This window comes from Myotis nattereri, assembly GCF_964212035.1.
Source record: "Myotis nattereri genome assembly, chromosome: 5".
NCBI lineage: Eukaryota > Metazoa > Chordata > Mammalia > Chiroptera > Vespertilionidae > Myotis > Myotis nattereri.
Window position 1 is genome coordinate 52,190,727 of NC_138080.1, and position 19,393 is coordinate 52,210,119.

Below are 19,393 nucleotides of genomic sequence, written 5' to 3' on the forward strand. Positions count from 1 at the left end.
CTCTTTAGTTATTTCCTTTTTTTTTTTTTCAGGCTCTCTCAGATGTAAATTTTGTCAGAGGTAGAAAGTATATAAATATTTGCAGCTCTTTGCTGACTTAACATCTAGTTTGAGGTATTTTGTTGAAAGAAATACAATTTCATTGATATTATGAACATTTTATTTGCAATAATACCAGGATCAGTTCCCTTTGTGGGAGAAGCCATGTGTGATTCTTATTTACAATTCCGTACTCATCTTTGCTCTGTTACATGTAAGTGATGTCTGTTTTCTGTTGTAATTGGGCATATAATAAGCATCCTAGCTCATGAAGAAAAGGCCGTCAGCAAGATTGTACATCTTGCCTGCATAGCTGTTTTTCTTCTGACTGCCATTCTTAAGAATAGATGACAAGCCACTGGAAATAAAATTTCCTGTGTTTAAAAAACAAATTGTATCAGGAAGCACAGAACTGTGAGTAAGCACTGAAGATAAAACATACTGCCCTACTGTGAAGTTTGACTACCAAAACTGTAAGACATTTTTATATTTATAATACAGTTCTCTGAATTGTATCAAAATAAGCATCAGATTATAATGAAATTTGAAAGAGTTCTCAACGTGTGGTATCCTGATTCTACCATGATTGATTAAAATCCTTTACTTTGTCACTAAATGATTTCATACCTGCTTTGAAAAGACCAACGATTTGGAAATCTGATACATGATTTTTAAACTTTGTCACAATTTATGTTAAGCATAATGTTTTTAAAGAGAATAATGGATCTAGTTTGGTGTTGCTATTCTTTCTCCGTTACAAATTCTGTTTATGCCTTTTTCACTGAATTTTCAGTTTTACAGACAATATCACGTACTGTTTCTTTTAATATTTATAGCACTCGTTGCATTTTTTTATATTAAGTGTTGAAAAGGCTCCTGGGGAAAATATTGTCCATTCTAGCTTTTCTTCCTTCTTTTCTTTTTAATGAAACACTTTAAGTATCTAGAACAGGGGTGGGCAAACTTTTTTACTTGAGGGCCACAATGGGTTCTTAAACTGGACCGGAGGGCCGGAACAAAAGCATGGATGGAGTGTTTGTGTGAACTAATATAAATTCAAAGTAAACATCATTACATAAAAGGGTACGGTCTTTTTTTTGAATAGTTTTATTCATTTCAAACGGGCCGGATCCGGCCCGCGGGCCGTAGTTTGCCCACGCCTGATCTAGAATATACCCATTTGGCTTAGTTTACGGATTATTTTTACCATGACCTCTAGCAGGAGGGTTTCAAGCCTATTGCCTGGGCCTGCAGTGTAAGATTGAATGAAGATGCCCAGCAGAGATCTTGAATAGGTGCTATTTTTTTTTAACTACTGCAATTCCCATTACCAGATGTGGTATTACAGCATTGAGTGATTTAAAAATAATAATTGCTGCTGTTTAGCAGGGTCCCATAGGCAGAGAAGCATTTTCCTAACCTTTCAGGCTAGAACACTTTAATGACCACCTCCCTCCCGTAGTTCCTTTCTCTTTCTTTAATAACTCCATTCCCCCCCATACTTACTAAGCATTTACTGTGTACAAAGACACAGGCTTTTTGACATATATCTTAGTGGGGTTTTTTTAAAATTCTTTATTATTTAAAGTATTAAATATAGCATTACATATGTCTCCTTTTCCCCCCATTGACCTCTCCCCAGACGTCACCATGCCACAGCACATGCCCTCACCCTCCTAGTGTCTGTGTCCATTCGTTATGCTTATATGCATACATACAAATCCTTTGGTTGATCTCTTACCCCTCCCCTGCCTTCCATCTGAAGTTTGACAGTCTGTTTGATGCTTCTCTGTCTCTGGATCTGTTTTTGTTCATCAGTTTATGTTGTTCATTATATTTTACAAACGAGTGAGATCATGTGATATTTATCTTTCTCTGACTGGCTTATTTCACTTAGCATTATGCTCTCCATGTCCATCTATGCTGTTGCGAATGGTAAGAGTTCTTTCTTTTTTACAACAGCGTAGTATTCCATTGTGTAGATGTACCACAGTTTTTTAATCCACTCATCTGCTGATGGGCACTTAGGCTGTTTCTAAATCTTAGCTATTGTAAATCATGCTGCTATGAACATAGGAGTGCATGTTTTTTTCTGATTGGTTTTTCTGATTTCTTGGGATATATTCCTAGAAGTGGGATACTGGGTCAAATGGGAGTTTCATTTTTAATTTTTTGAGGAAACTCCATACTGTTTTCCACAGTGGCTGCACCAGTCTCCATTCCCACCAGCCGTGTATGAGGATTCCTTTTTCTCCACATCCTCACCAGAACTTGTCGTTTGTTGATTTGTTGATGATAGCCATTCTGACAAGTGTGAGATGGTACCTCATTGTCGTTTTGACTTGCATCTCTCGGGTGATTAGTGACTTTGAGCATGCTTTCATGTGTAACTTGGCCTTCTGTATGTCCACTTTTGAAAAGTGTCTATTTAAGTCCTTTGCCCATTTTTTGATTAGACTGTTTATCTTCCTTTTATTAAGATGTAAGTGTTCCCTATAAATTTTGAGGATTAGGCCCTTATCGGATATAACATTGGCAAATATGTTCTCCCATGAAGTGGTCTTTCTTGTTGTTTTGTTGTTTCTTTTGCTGTGCAGAAGCTTTTTATTTTGATGTAGTCCAATTTGTTTATTTTCTCCTTAGTTTACATTGTCCTAGGAGCTGTATCAGAAACGATATGACATGTCTGATATTTTGCTACCTATGAATTCTTCTAAGATATTTATGGTTTCCCGTCTTGCGTTTAAGTCCTTTGTCCACTTTGCGTTTATTTTTGTGTATGGTATAAGTTGGTGATCTAGTTTCAGTTTTTGCATGTATCTGTCCAATTTTCTCAACACCATTTATTGAAGAGAATGTCTTGACTCCATTGTATGCTCTTGCCTCCTTTGTCAAATATTAATTGAGCATAATGGCTTGGGTCAATTTCTGGGTTCTCTGTTCTGTTCCATTGGTTTATATGTCTATCTTCTTGTGTCAGTACCAGGCAGTTTTGAGATCAGTAGCTTTGTCATATAGCTTGATATCTGGTATTGTGATCCCTTCAACCTTGTTCTTCTTTCTCAAGATTGCTGTGGCTATTTGGGGTCTTCTTTTGTTCCATATGAATTTTTGTAGAGTTTGTTCTAGGTCTATGAAATATGCCATTGGTATTTTAATGCATTGAATTTATAGATTGCTTTGGGTAGTGTGGACATTTTAATGATATTGATTCTACCAATCAATGGACACAGTATATTCTTCCATTTGTTTATGTCTTCCTCTATCTCTTTTTTCAGTGAAAGACACAAACTTTTGGTACACAGAACAGCATGCTTGATTCTCAAGTATGCTAAACAAGGAGACAGCCACTTTTTAAAATATATATATTTTATTGATTTTTTTACAGAGAGGAAGGGAGATGGACAGAGAGTTAGAAACAACGATGAGAGGGAAACATCAACCAGCTGCCTCCTGCACACCTCCCACTGGGGATGTGCCCACAACCAAGGTACATGTCCTTGACCGGAATCGAACCTGGGACCTTTGAGTCCATAGGCCGACGCTCTAGCCACTGAGCCAAACCGGTTTGGCGATAGAGATAGCCACTTTTTATTTGCAGGTGCTATTATATGAAATTTTAAAGGCAACACTAATCTAGAGTTATAGAATGCAGATCAGTAATTACCTGGAACCAGAAGTGAGATAAACTGACTATAAAAGAGCATAAGGGAACTTTTTGGAGTGATAGAAATATTATATATCTTGATCATGATGGTAGTTATATAGGTGTATATAGTTATCAAATCTCTTAGAACTGTATACTTGAAATATATGTATGTTATATATAAATTTTAACTTAAAGTTTATTAAATAAAAAATATTTTTAGCCTTGGCCATTGTGGCTCAGTTGGTTGGAACATTGTCCCGTACACCAAAAGGTTGTGGTTTTAAATTACAGTCAGGGCAAATACCCAGGTTGCGAGTTCAGTCCCTGGTTGGGGCATGTACAAGAGGCAACCAATTGATGCTTCTCTCTCACATCCACCTCTCTCTCTCTCTCTCCCTCCCTCAGTCTCTCAAAAACAAACAAACAAAAAAATAATCAAACATATCCTCCAGTGAGGATTAAATATATATGTATGTATGTGTGTGTGTGTGTGTGTGTATTATTTATATGAGGGTGACAGATGGACAAGTAGGAGAGGAAGCAAAGTGGTGAGCAGCAACAAAGCTAACTTGGGGCCCAAATGGATTCTTGGGAATCCTTCCAGTGAAGTCCAAGTTCTTTTTTTTTTTTTTAATATATTTTATTGATATTTTACAGAGAGGAAGGGAGAGGGATAGAGAGTCAGAAACATCGATGAGAGAGAAACATCAATCAGCTGCCTCCTGCACATCCCCTACTGGGGATGTGCCCGCAATCAAGGTACATGCCCTTGACTGGAATTGAACCTGGGACCCTTGAGTCCACAGGCCGACGCCCCATCCACTGAGCCAAACCGATCAGGGCAAAGTCCAAGTTCTAATCACACCAAGTATCATATTGCCATTATCAGTCCTTGATATTTCTTCTTCCATGCTGGTAATCAGTCTGTTTCCAATAACCCGAAATGGCTTCCTTCTTTCCTCTCTAATTCCTACATCTAACTCCATTTCTGTGGAGTTTTTTTTTCCCCCTCTCTAAGTTCTCTCTTGACTACTGCAGTACTTAAGCAATTCTCCAATGAATTGATATTATGCAATTAAGAACTTGGTTGCCCTCTAATTGGGTTGCTTTTACCTAAAACTGTAGTGGAAACTGGTTAAGGGAAGATTTCTAATATTTATACTCCTGTTACCTCCTTTCTCACATTCCACTAAATGTTCAAGGAAGTGCATCAAAATATGTCTTTAATCTCTGTAGTTCTTTCCATCTCTTCTCCCACAATCCTAGGTTATTGTCTCTTGTTTGGACTATTGCAGTATTACCTTAATTGGTCTCTCTGCTCTATTCTTACCCCTCTTTGTTCTTCAGACAGCATTCAGAATGACATATTTTAAAAGTAAATCAGATTATTTTACTTCATTCCTTACAATGCTTCCATTACTTCCCACTGTACTTAGATTAAAATATGATCCCTGCCTATCTAGATGCTATCTTTACCTTCTTCCTTTTCCCCTACTCACTGTGCTTCACCAAACTGAGCCCTTTCCCAGCCCAGGGTTTTTGTAATTGCTATTCTTCTCCTGGAATCCTTTTCTTCCAGTTCTTTTGTGGGGCGCGGTTATGGTGTTTTGGCCAGGTTCAAGCCTCAGACTAATGAGAGGACGAGGTCCTCTCATTGCCATGTGCAAGTCCCAGCTGGAGGGCAGGGCCCTCCCAGCACAATTATAGCCAACAGCTATGGTTGTGAGCTTGAACCTGTGGTCCGAACACGTAGCCCCACGTGCCTTGTGATAGAGTTCGGGTGCATGTAGTTAAGTGAGGTTGAGACTCATGAGAATGCTGTAAACAACATGATCACGCCCCTACTTTGCCTCGTGGCATCTGCGATAAAATAAAGACACGGCTTGTGGGTGCTGGCGTTGTCTCCTCTTCAGGGAGGCAGCGTCCCACTGAGACCCAGCTATTATTCTATTGTCTGTCTTTCCTTAATCCTTTCACCGCGCCCCCCCCCCCCCCCTCCACCTGGGATCACCCTTGGTCGTGCTGGTGTGGCAGATTCTTTCTATGGCTTCTCATGCTTCAAGGGTCAACTACAAGGTCACACCTCTGAGGCCTCTCCAAAAGAGTATCTGTATCCCTCTCAACAGAAGTGTTTCCTATCATATAATCTTGTTTATTTCTTTCCAAGGAACTTAGCACATATGAAATCTACCTTGCTTATGTATTTGTTTACTGGCTTGTTGCCTGTGTCCTCATCAGTTAATAACCACCATACATAGAGATCTTTTCTATTTTGCTTGTCACTAGCTCCCCAGCAGCTAGCATCAGATTGGCTTACTGAAGACACTCAGTAAGTAATCACTGAATGAATGAGCACATGAAAATGTAGTAGGCAAATAATAAGTACCCAGTGTTTGTTTTTGTTTTTCCCTGAAATTTTCTTTTCCTAAAATTCTTTTTTTTAACCTCAATTTTACAGGTAGTTCTGTCGTGACTGTAAAAGCCTTTGCTTCGAAGTCAATTCAAGACAGCATTAAATATTCAATTTTTAGTGGAAATGAAGATGGAGTTTTTTCCCTGTGCTCCAACTCAGGTAGGTCTTCTCTCCCCAATAACAACTTTACTTCCTGCATCATGTAATGTTACGAATAATAAATACTTCTCCAAAGGAAACAAAATTGAAAAGGTAGAAATTGTTATAGGTAAATAATTTAAAAGGTAAACAAAGTTTTTATGGTAGCAGATGAGAATTTGTGGGAAATCAAGAACTATTTACTTGTTCACATGTTCTTGCTAAGAATTCTATTCTTTACATTTCCAAATTAGATGGTTCCTATCCTACTCTGAATTTTTTAGATAAATTAGTCTCTACTCATAATGAACTCATCTGTGTGGGAGAATTTTAGATATAGTAGAAAGATCACTGATATTTGCATTGACTTGAAAATAAGCACATGTCTAGCCTGAGGGAATCATCATCAGATTCTTCCAATTTGCCACTGAATGTCAATGATGCAGCAAGAGAGGACAGCTGGAAAGGTTTCTGTATCGTGGTAAAGAAATTACTTCCAAATACAGCATGTATTAAAGTTAGCTTTAACAAGACCATTATTGTGTTTTAAATGAATACCAATTGATTATTTAAAACATACTGTTTTTTACTAACAACTATGTAGTAGATACGTATCTACAACTTCGTTGTCAACCCTCAAGAAGTATGTTTTTAATAATTTCTATATTACCGTACAACTGCCTTATTTCATCTGTAATACATGCACATGGGAAGCATTGAGAGAGGGTAATTTCTTAAGTAAATGCTTTCTTGTCCAGGGTAGTGGTTTGACTTTTTGATCCAACAGCCTTTAGTCGGGAGCTTTCTGAGGTAGTCTGCTAGGAATCTTCATCTCTTCACCCCATCATTTGGTTAAAGGGTGATACAGGCAAAGAGCCATTGGAAGCACCATAAATGAAGTATTGGCAGACACTTTTCCCCCCACCCTTCCAGTCAACACACAGTCAAGAAAAGCAAGTTTCTGTTCATCCACTTTTAATATATATATAACATTGATAACATTGATCACTCATTTGGAGCCTTTGGGTTTATAGCTTTATTCTGATGTTCCTATTAGACTTTTTTTCACCTTTTTTAGTTCAGGCTTCTTCCCTTGTTTTTCTAGAGTCTGTGCAGCTATCAGAGATTAATCTCAAAGAAGGAAGTTGTGTTAGAAATCCTTTTAACACAAATGGGATTTTAGTGATTGCTTACCTTCCTGGGTTACTGTTTTCACTTATTTATTTATGGTTTCTATTTTACTTTTTATTAAATTTATTGGGGTGACATTGGCTAATAAAATTATATAGGTTTCAGGTATACAATTCTATAAATAAATAATCTGTATATTGTATTGCATGTTCGCTAGCCCAAGTTAAGTCTCTTTCTATCACCATTTATCCCTCCTTTACCCTCTTCTACCACCTCCGTCCCCTCTGGCCACCACCAGACTGTTGTCTGTGTCTATGAGTTTGTGGGTTGTTGTTGTTTTGTCCTCTGAGGATTCCCTACTACTGTATCAACTCAGTAATGCATTTCAGTACACACACACACACACACACAAATTTATCAAGCATTTTAGTTTTTTAATCATGAAGACATTTCAATATATATTTTATCATATTGCTGCCAAGAAACATTTTTTAAAATTATTAAGTATGATATTAAAGTTATCTTTTATGCTACTTTTGTTGAATAATCATTAAACTTATATCTAAATATTATATGAATGTATGTACATTAAATTGCATGCCAGTTAAAAGAGAAAACTGGTATGTATGCTAAATCAACGGCATTTAAGTTGTGGTCACTTGACGGTAAAAATGGGAGAAAACCATTTTATTAGTTATTGGCTACATAAGTTTTGATTAGATGGACCTCTGGTGGGCACTGTGTTTTCTGTCCATCCTTGCCAGAGTTTTCCCTGTGTTCGTAGTCACAAACCAAAGGTTTACTTTTGTATACAAACTTCTTGTCACTTTAGCTTAAAAACATCTACTACTCACTGTCCAAACCAGCAGGAATTTGGGAGTTTGACTAATGTGTATGTCAATAACAGATGGTAGTATTCATTTCATTACTTGGTAGATTGACATAAAACAAAAATGATCAAACTTTCAATGTTTCATGGGCGTAGCTTTAACGGGAGAGAGTTTAAAAGCTTGGGGATAACATAAATATTTATCACACTCTGGTTGTATATACGATATGCTTGTGCACCATTTGTAATGGACTGAAGTCACCTGAGTGTGCTATCAAACACTTAGCATTTGAAGACTCCAAATCTCATTTTTATGTGCATTTTGTAACTTGGACAAAAGCTATATATGTAGATATATCAGAAGGGAAATATTCCTACAGTTTCATTCTCAAGTTGTGTAACTGGCGCTCTAACATATGAGAATGAACATGAAGTTGGTGTTGTGAGGCCCTTCCTCTAAGGAAAACATGGACTCCAGCCCATCCTCTTAGACAGAGCCCAGGAGGACTTTCATCTCACCAGTGACAGAAAACCCTTGCTGTCTCTGAGAAAAATATGCATATATCATCCAAGGCAAAATGTGGATCTGGTAGGTGCGCCAGCCGTGAATTATCTCACAGACTGGTTATTGTCTTTTCCACTTGCATAACTTTCGCAGCATATGCCAATTATTATGCCAAAAATAAAAATCAAGCAAGGAAAGCATTAGAGCTGCAGAACCATTCCAAGTTCAAAATTCCAATTATCAAAGCCCAAACACAAGCCTTTTATTAAAAACCCCACTTTGATCTGCACTATAATTGGCACACTTTCTACTCAGTGACACTGGCAATTTAGTGTTGCATTTCCATTGTGTTTCTCCTTTACCAGTGGTAACAGCACATGATAGCAAGCTGAGTGCCCTGCTCGGTGGAGACAGGGCTCCAGATGAGACCTTTGCACCCACCTCGGACTGGGGTTCCTCTGCCATTTGGGGGTGGGGGCTCCTCCCTTGTTTCATGAAGGTTTCTAAAGACCAGCTTCCTTCATTCCCTGCCCATCAAAATGCACCTTAATGATTCTCCAGCTGCCAATGGTTAAAGCTGTTCTAAATTTTGTCAGGGGTGTTGGTAACATCAGACTGTGGTTTGTAAAAGTAATTTGCCTTTCGATCTGAATTGGTAACTAAATCTGATGATAATAAATGAAAGTGATTTTATGAAATTTTAAATTTGATAATATAGTGAGTTCTTCATATAGAATATAAATATTTTATTTCTCTTAATTACAGAATAGAAGCTATAAAACCCCCTCTAAAATACTCAGTATCAAAGTTAGCATATTTCTTGGGTCAGGATGGTTACCTAGGAAACGGGTTCAGCTAGAGCACTAAGAACTGTGGCTTCCAAAAGCAGGCTGTTTCACCAGAGATAGAATTTTTCTAACAGTCTGAGGCTACTTAATTTTCTCTTTCTAAATTCAGAGATGTGGGTACAACTCTGGGATCTACACCATCCGACTACAAAGAAACATTCTAAGTATGCACTGTGTGACTTCTCACAGCCACCCTGTGAAGTCATTATTCATATCCCCATTTTACAGAAGGGGAGACTCGGCCCTGGAGAACCTGAGTAACTGACTCCAGGCCACAGAGTCTGTGGTGGTGGAACCAGGCAACTTGCCTAAATTAAGTATCCAGGTCTACGATCTACGCTTGGTTTCAGGTTCCTCGAACTCCAAATCAGTGCTCATTCAGCAAATCCCCATTTGATGGAATCTCTGACAGTGAGAACCAAGTAAATCATCATCATAAAAATAATAATAATAACATTAAATTCAGTAAGCAATTTTGTTGAAGTGGGGGGGGGGGGAGGAAAAGATAGAGTAGAAACCAAAGGAAGAAATTATATCAGGATAGGAATTTCTTAATTTGAGGGAGGAACTTGAACATGGCATAACCACCCAGGGCCACTTTCCTGAGCCTGGTTATGCTTTGCATACAAGGGCTTTCTGTAAGCCAGACCTTGAGCTGGGTACTGGGGATATGATGGTGTAAGAGGCAGGTAGCCCTCCTCACCTTGCAGAACCCTAAATCCTGAGGAGTAACTAGGCTGAAGCAGGTGAACAAAGCACAGCACATGTTTGTGAGAGTCCATTGGGGGCTGACAGTGATGGCCCGGGGATGGGTGGTCTGGAAAGATCTCTGAGGAAGCACAGGCGTGGGGACTGTTTGAGGCAGATGGGAAAGTATACATGGCAACTCTGAAATGAGCATTTGAGGAACGGAATACTTGTGAGTGTTATGACCAGAGCAGAGACAGGTGGAGAAGGACATGATGAGATTTCTGAGGTGGGAGAAGTCCTTTGGAGGTTAAAAATGCTGAAAATGGCTGAAACCGGTTTGGCTCAGTGGATAGAGCGTCGGCCTGTGAACTGAGAGGTCCCGGGTTCGATTCCAGTTGTGGGCATGTACCTGGGTTGCGGGCACATCCCCGGTGGGGGATGTGCAGAAGGCAGCTGATCGATGTTTCTCTCTCATCGATGTTTCTAACTCTCTCTGTCTCTCTCCCTTCCTCTCTGTGAAAAATCAATAAAATATATTAAAATAAAATGCTGAAAATGATCATAATCACTGTGGAAAGCCATTGTAGGGTTTTATACAGGGCAATGACAATGTTGTTTTTTATTATTTAACTAGAGGCCTGGTGCATGAAATTTGTGCACTGGGGGGGGGGTCCTCTCTCAGCCCAGCCTGCGCCCTCTCACAGTCTGGGACTTCTTGGGGGATGTCTGCCTGCAGTCTGGGACCCTCACTCCTTACTGCCCACCTGCAGCAGAGGCAAGAGAGGCTCCCGCCATCGCCGCTACGCTCGCCAGCCGTGAGCCCAGCTTCTGGCTGAGCAGCACTCCCCCTATGGGAACGCAATGACCACCTGGGGGGCAGCTCCTGCGTTGAGCATCTGCCCCCTGGTGGTCAGTGTGCAACATAGCAACCGGTTGATTTGCATATTAGGGTTTTATTATATAGGATTCAGAATGGGAACTGGGTTGATGGGGAGACCAGTTAAGTAATTAATTCAGGGGACAAAATGGGAAATGCCAGTGGATAGAGGAGGGCAGCAGCAGTGGAGATAAAGAAAGGTAGATTCAAGAAATATCTGGTAGAATTCCCAGGCATGGTGATGGACCAATTATGGAGAGAGAAAGAGGATTTAAGAGATAGCTTCAAGAGTTCAGATATTTTACAGTTTCTTTCCCTCCTACATGTTTGAACCTTGAATATCTGCATGCTCTCAACCTTTTTCACAATGACTCCAGTCAGTAGAGGAGGGAGGCCAGCCAACATGGGGCTTTGAAAAGGGACAGGTGAGCATAGGAGTACATAAGGCAAAGATGATTTGGAACTTTTAAAATAATAACTACAATATCAACTTCTTTTATTTTGTTTTCTCCCTGGGAATAAAAATAGGAGAACTCACTGTGAAAGAACCCATGTTTCTTGATTTTGAAGTCAGAAATGAAGTACAACTCATCGTTTTAGCTGAAAGCAGTGGGCATAGAGCCTACAGCAAAATAGTCATCTTGATACAAGATGTGAATGATAATTTCCCACGCTTTGGGCAAAGCATTTACCAAGTATCAGTGCCTGAAGGCCAGTTTCACAATGCTCCTATCATACAGGTAACAGAAAGATGTTTGTGTATGTGTGTGTGGATTACCATGAATCAATGTACATCAAAATAGGCCTAAACGATATCTCTTCATGGAGGCTGATGCAAAACTTTCAGCCTCAGCACTACTTTGATAATTTGTCACCTAAATGATCGGGGGGAATTTTTTTAGCACTAAATCTAGACTTTGTTTCCTCTATTTAAAGATCCTTTAAAACAGAGACTCTCAATGTAATATATAAAATCCACATATGGATTCCTTTTCAGGCAACACTTTAAGCAAATTAGATTTTTTTCAACTATATTTTCCTCTTGCCTAAAATTGTAGCTTTAGACATATGAGACTCTACTGAAAGTTCCCTGGAAATCCTTTGAATGAGAACACGGACTTGCTTCCTAACCCATTATTTACTTTATTGTAAAGTGAAATGTAAGCTTCAGCAGTTTGTTAGTGTTGCTTTAATGGTTGTTTTTTAAATGTATTTGACAGTCTATAATTCTGTCATAATGTATTTCTCTGAAAAACAGACTTAACCCCTGTTGCAGATGAAATCCTTATCTAAGGCAAGAGTTGCTTCCTCACAGGTTTTTGCTGCCGACCTGGACAGCGGCTTGCACGGCCTCATTGAGTATTCCATTCTCGCTGGCAAGCAAGCACAGCTGTTCCAGATTGACGCGCGGAGCGGCGTGATAACAGCAAATGGGATTCTGGATTACGAGTTCACCAGCTCCTACAGGTTGGTCCCAGATTCCAGTCCATTTGAGAAGCTATCTGCTTCCTTTCTGACCACACTGTTGTTGCTTTGAGCTTGACTACCTATTTATTGTACAAGCTTAGTTGTAAAATGTATTTTCCCTCTGATCCAACTTATGATCACTGGGAGAGTCTTGGGAAGCATTTACAGCTTCGGAAAGGTGATTCAATTAGAATTTTAAGGTTCCTTTTCATTTTAAGATTTCTTGAATTTATGATGCTGCTAAGTACGAAATCAGAGACTTTTAAAAAATCAGTATTCGTCAAATGTCTAATGAGCCATTGAGCACTCTGCTAATGTTTGTTCTTACTATTTTTTAGAATGGTGAAGACTGAATGGCATTGCTCTTTTTAATTCTTTATTCTTTTTCTGTATGAAATTATAATCCTGTCATCAGGAACCTTGAACTGTGTTTTAATAGACATGATATTATTGAAAGCACCCATGGAACATTAAATACATTTTTGCCTAGAGTCCAAGATATGCCAGACTTATACAGAATTCTATGAAAGAGAGAATCATAGTGTTACAGGTCTCCTGGGTATTTAAAATGTCAGTGCTACAAAAGTCTAGCCAAACATACAGGGGTATTTATGGCACCTCAGTCTGGAAAAGAAAAAGACTGGGGAACCTAAAATGGCTGTGAATGGGGGCTGCTTTAAGAATGACGGCCACGTCTTCTGTGAAATACAATGAAACTGATTTTAAAAGAGAAAGCCCTGACCTGTGCGGCTTAGTTGCTTGGGCGTCACCCTGTGCATGGAAAGGTTGCTGGTTCCATTCCTGGCAGGGCACATGCCTGGGTTTGGGGCTCAATCCCCAGTAAGGGGCATGCAGGAGCAGCTGATCGATGTTACCCTCTCACATTCTCTCTCTCTCTCTCTACCTCTCCCCCTCTTCCTTGCTCTCTCTAAAAGTCAATTAACTATTCGAGAGAGAGAGAGAGAGAGAGAGAGAGAGAGAGAGAGAGGTACGTTTCTACTGCTAATGAGGATAGAGCTCTAAGTTATGTGTCTGTGTGAATGAAATAACAAGGTGCACTATAGTGCTATTTGAGCAGAAGCGCACACACATGACTGGACCATGTCAGGAAGAAAATATAAAAAACTGTTAACCTTGTTTGTCTCTGGAGAAATGCTCATGTGGGAAGTCTGGGGCTCAAAGAGATGCTTGACTTATTACTTATTTTAGTATGCTTCATATTTTTTGTCATATTTCCTGTATGTTCTTCCAAAAGTCCTTGCACATATAGTGCCTCTGTTAATCCTCCCAGTTATCTCCCGGGAGGTTAAGTTGAGTGTTTTCTTATTCACTGAAAAGTCAACAGACATAGAGTGGGTTGCTTAGGGTCACAGAACCATTTAATGTTCCAACATGGACTCGCAGCCAGGGATTCTGATTCTGTCAGTTTCCACTGTACAAGCTGACTTTCTATTGGGGGCTGGGGGGTACAGGTTTACAAAAGACCTAAGTGTCAATATTCTCCTAGGCTTGGCTACATTCATACTTTACGAGGAGCGTGTAGGATATTCCTGTGGTGGAGCAGTGAGAGCTGATTACTGAGATCTGTTACTGGGAGTATTGCATTAATTAACCTCTGAAAAACTTCCAAACTTTAAAAGTTCATCTTCAGTTCTTTTTGTTTAATATTTCAAAACATTACTAAAAAAGTATTTTAAAAGTTTAAGACTTTACCCTGTATTAACTAGTCAGATTTTTGGTAATATCTTACTGTCATCAATTGTTATGATGCTTACTGCATAAATATATTAACACTGATTGTATAACTATGTTAAACCTACCTCTGCCATGATTATTGCTATAGTAATTTTAAGCATTAAGCCTTTTCTTTCCGTAGATGATGGCAGGTAAATCTTAGCCTCGTTGCTATCTGGGTGATTACAAATTCAGAGACTGTTGAAGGGCAGTTGTGTGCCAGGAACTAAGCATTTTGATTGTAGACTTCCTGTTACTCAATGGAGTCTAATTAGCCAATAAATCTAACTCCTTCCAGTTTTTCCTATGTATGTCATAGTTTCAATGTTCCCAATATTTAAATTGGTCCCAATATTTAAAAGTGCCCCTCCCCAGTTCTCTATAAAGAATTTAACTCAAGGCTGGAAGAACTGAGAGAAGGTGAATTCTACACATACAGCCACAGAGATACACACACATGCACATACACATACACACAGTCTCCAGTAGCACCACGGCAAGGAAATAGTTTACAGCTTCTGCTTATCTAGGTCAGGGCCTCCCCTTCTCCCTTGTAGCTTTTTTTCCTCTTTAGTGCTCTTTCTTGATATTTAAGGAAGTCGGAAATATAGGATGATTTCTCCCTAGTCTACTTATATGGCCAGTGAATGCCTTGGGAAAAGTGTCATTTAGCTTTTAACTTTACTTTTGAAATATTGTTATTTTGTCTGATGAGGAAAATATTCTCAATTCCCATCCTTTGTTTTACAATATAAAACAAGGGGAAAAAAAGATATTGTCAGTTATGATTCTATTCAATATAAATGCATTAAATTAAAATTAAATAATTTTGCCCTCATATTAAGCCTCATATAAGAAAACTCAGTAGAAAAAATGACAAATTATAAAACAGACCGTAAGTTCTGTCTGACTGATATTTCCTTATTTTAAAAACTGTTTACTGAGCTTGAGAAGTAAAGCCAAATGAAACAGTTCTTGTTTCCAAGGAGCTCAAAACATTGAGTGCCCTTATAATCCATGGCAGGAAGCATAGTAACAATCACAATAATTTATGGTGCACCTGCATTACATGTTGAATTCTCATAATAAACTCTAGATTTACAGAATAAGGAAACTGAAATTCACAGGGATAAGGGTTGCCAAGACTATGTAGCCAGTAAATGATAGAATGAGATTCTTATCCACTCGAATAGTCGTAGTAGGGATTCCTATTGTATTATGTGAATGAATCTTAAAAGTACACACCTGCCCTAACCAGTGTGGCTCAGTTGAATGAGCATTGTCCCATGTACCAAAAGGTTGCCAGTAGATTCCTGGTCAGGGCAAATGCCCAGGTTGCGGGTTCCATCCCCAGTAGGAGGCGTGCAGGAGGCAGATGATTCTTTATTTCTCACATCCATGTTTCTCTCTCTCTCTCCCTCTCCTTCCTTTCCTCTCTTTTTTAAAAAAATTAAAAATCCATTTAAAAAGTACATACCTGTATTTTTATAAAACAAAAAACAGAAAAAAATATTTTAGAAACTTAAAATAATAATAAAATAAGTTTCAGCTTGCAGTTGTGAGATAGCACATGTGTAGGAATGAGCATGCAAAAATGCGCTTTGAATCATTTGAAAGCATTTCCACTGCTTGACTTATAACTGACAAGGAGAGACTTATCCCTTTTTAAGTTGATAATTGGATATTCCTGGGAGCCTTGTAACACTTTAGGGCCAATGTTTTTATTATCAAGCTATATAGTTTTAAAAAACCCAGTAGTAGCATAGAGTATATCAATAGACTAAGAAGAAAGCCAGCCACCATTGCCTCACCCATCCCAGCACCAAAGCCCCTCAGAGACTGACATTTTAAATTGGTTTTCTCCATTATTATAAATACCAATATGTCTTAATTTATCATTTTAAGCATTATCTATCAACTTCTTATCATAACAGATGTGTATTTAATATTTTTACTTTCTCCTATCCAATTCTGTCTTTGTATTCATTCACTGGTTTTCATTTACTTAGTAATCAGTGGTTACATTATATAATTCTATAAATGTTCACTTCAGAGCCATGTCATACTCATGTTTCCTTTCTTAACCTCCCCCTGCTCCAAAGTTAATGAATTATCTTTCTTTTTGCTCACTCAGTTCCCTACATCTATGTATTCCTTGACAATGCTCCAGTAGCTCCGTCATGCCCAGCCATCTTTTCTGCCTCAAATGCCTCCCATATCGAATATTCTATCAAGTCCTCTTTGTTGCTTCCACACCTGTTCCTGCTGCTTTCTGCCCTCCTGGTCTAGCATTAACAATCTGCAGTAGCTTTCTAAGCCTTCAGCAAAGCTGGGTATTTCATGGCTTTGCTTTATTGCTCTCCTAAATTAAGCTCATGTTCCAGACCCCAGGTCTTTGTCTTTTTTAGTTTTTTCTTCCAGTAGCTTTGGCCAGGGAAGTAAATTCTGTGAGTTCTTGAGTATCTAAGAGCACCTATATTCTACTCTCACATGTGATTTATACAATGGATAGTATAGAAGTTGATTTTTATTTTTATTTTTTTTTAGAATTTTGAAGGCATTCTCTTATCTTTTAAAGCCCAGTGTTGCTGTTGAGAAGTTTGGTGCCATCCTAATAATGTGTTTTGTACAGGATTTGTTTTTCCTTCTCTGTGGGAGTTCTCAAGTTATTTTCTTTATCTCTAATGTTTAGAAATGTTGTGATTATATACTGTAATTTGGGCCTTTCCTTGTGCTGAGCACTTGGTCTGCTCTTTGGATAAGGAGAAATCTTTCTATTTTTCACTTATTTCATTAATAATTTTTCTTCTTTTTTTCTGTTTTGTGTGCTTGCTTTGCCCTGTTCCTTTGTCCTAGACCTTATTCAATCAATAGTTGGACTTCCGGATCAATTCTTTGTCAATAATATTTTATTTCCTATTTTCTATTTTTTGTTTTGTGTGTTGGTTTATTTTTGTTATTTTTTTTTTCAGGGGGAATACCTTAATTTTAACCTTCTAAACTTTCTTTTTGCTCTAGTTAAACATTTTTGGACATCGTTCATATTTTTATTTCCAAACGTTCATTCTTGACCTTTGAACTTTCCATAGCATCTCATTCTTAATGTATATATGCATGCATTATCTTCTGATGCGTCTTAAAGGACATTAATTAGAATTGTTTTTACATTTTCTTTTGTTCTTTCGGGATCTCTGTTTCCCTTGGGCTCATTTCTTCTCTTTGTCTATTTCGCACTTGCATTTTCATGTTGGAGACTTTCTGTAAGTAACTGATGATCTTTGGTTCTGAGTGAGGCAATAGCAAAGTCACTGAAACCTCTGAGTGGGCTGGAGGGGCTTACTGACCAACACACCTTACTTCCAGATGAAGCAGAGAGGAAGTAGACTCCTTTTCAGGATAACATACAAGTGACAGTACATGGAGAGAGTTCTTTGTTCTTGGAGAGGGGCCACTCTCACTGATAGTCTCTCCTGGTCATGCTCATTAGGGTAGCAGCCCTAAAACATGGAGCCAGTTGGACTGGCTACCACCAGTATTCCACAAAGGCTGCCAAGGAGCTATCATAAGAAACCTGAGGTCTCACACAAGTTGTGTGTAGCATCTCAGTGGATCTGCCTTTATAATTTTTAATTTTGTTAAGCCATTGAGAAACCTTTTAGTTGTCCTTTCATTTTGAAACTGAATCATATATTTTTCTCTATATCAAAGAATCCCAGTTTTTTTTTTTTAACCTGACATCAGAATTACATAGAACCCCTGAAGTTGTAATGTTGTGAAGGGCGGTTATGGCTTTGGTGGAAGAAGGAGACATAACTTTGATGTCTTGGCCGAGACTTTAGTATGACATTGGGGAAGGGCAGGCAGCAGGGCCAGAGAACATTATGAGTTCATTATTTTTAGTAAAACACTTCCATATGTATCTGACTTATGTTCATACTAACAAAACAAACTTTCCACATGGAATTATTCCTAGGCTCCAGAAGTGTGAAACTCAAGTCATTGTATACTGACTAGAGGCCCGGAGCATGGATTCCTGCACATTGGAAAGAAATTAATTAGAAGGTGGTCGGCCGGCCGCACCTGGGGTGGCGCTGGGGCTTAAAGGGTGTCTGGAGTGAGTGGGGTCCCTCTGGCAGGTAGGGTCCCTCGGCCTAGCCTATGGAGATCGGGCCAAAACTGGCAGTCCGGCATCCCTCGAGGGGTCCCGGAATGTGAGAGGGCACTCTGAAAAGTTGCTGTCGCTCAGCAGCTCCTGTGTTGAGCGTCTTTTCCCTGCTCGTCATTGCGTGTCATAGCTACCAGCTGGTTGGCTGGTTGGCAGGTTGCTTAGGCTTTTATATATATAGTTGTTCCAACTTTGATATTGTTAAAGGCAGCCTGTGTGCTTCATGAATGGTAGATAAACAGTAATTGTTTGCTATTAAGTGGAATTTAAACCAAGAAAGAGTTGATGCTTATCTTACATCATTTTTGAATATAAGGTTGAAAAGAAAGAAGACTTATTAGGTAAGCTAACAATGGAAAAGAGAGTAGAAGTGTGTCAACTTCCAAGACTCAGTTTCTCAAAAGGTAGCATCAACAGCTGGCTAAGACTAATACCGCCTCTGAAATAAAGATCATCTTCTGATTGACAACTCACTTTATTACTCAGCTACCCCCGTGCACCTCCCAGTGTTTAGAGGAGAGTGAAAAATGAGCTAATGGTTACACATTAAGGAGTTATATATACACAGCAAGAGAGGGAAGAAGAAAGAGGATCATACCAGTCTATATAGTAGAACACAAGCTATCCAGTCAAGCAAGACCTGGGCTTAAATCCTGGCTCTGTGTTATAGTACACTTATAATCTTGAAAAAATCTTGAGAAACCAGTACTCAACATATATTAAAGAAAACCAGAGAAGGTAGCCAACTGGCCCTCTAAGCAGTTATGGGAAAGGCTGAAAAATAAATCATTAAGAACAAAGGCTAATGATTGTATGGCAGAAGAATGTACAGGGTGCTATGGGACAGAGAGGGACATCCAAATCAAATGAGAGGTCAGTGAAAACTACAGACCAAAGGGTGTAGGGAC

At 38.8% G+C, this 19,393-nt stretch overlaps 1 protein-coding gene across 1 annotated transcript in view; it reads left to right on the forward strand.

Moving 5' to 3' along the window:
• DCHS2 (dachsous cadherin-related 2) overlaps positions 1 to 19,393 on the forward strand; it is a gene marked incomplete at its 5' end in the record, with an annotated part of 201,144 nt that overhangs the window by 171,105 nt on the left and 10,646 nt on the right. The window contains 3 exons of the mRNA XM_081090653.1: positions 6,151 to 6,260; positions 11,648 to 11,859; positions 12,435 to 12,586. Coding sequence (XP_080946779.1) covers positions 6,151 to 6,260; positions 11,648 to 11,859; positions 12,435 to 12,586 — 474 coding nt within the window. The remainder of the gene's footprint in view (positions 1 to 6,150; positions 6,261 to 11,647; positions 11,860 to 12,434; positions 12,587 to 19,393) is intronic.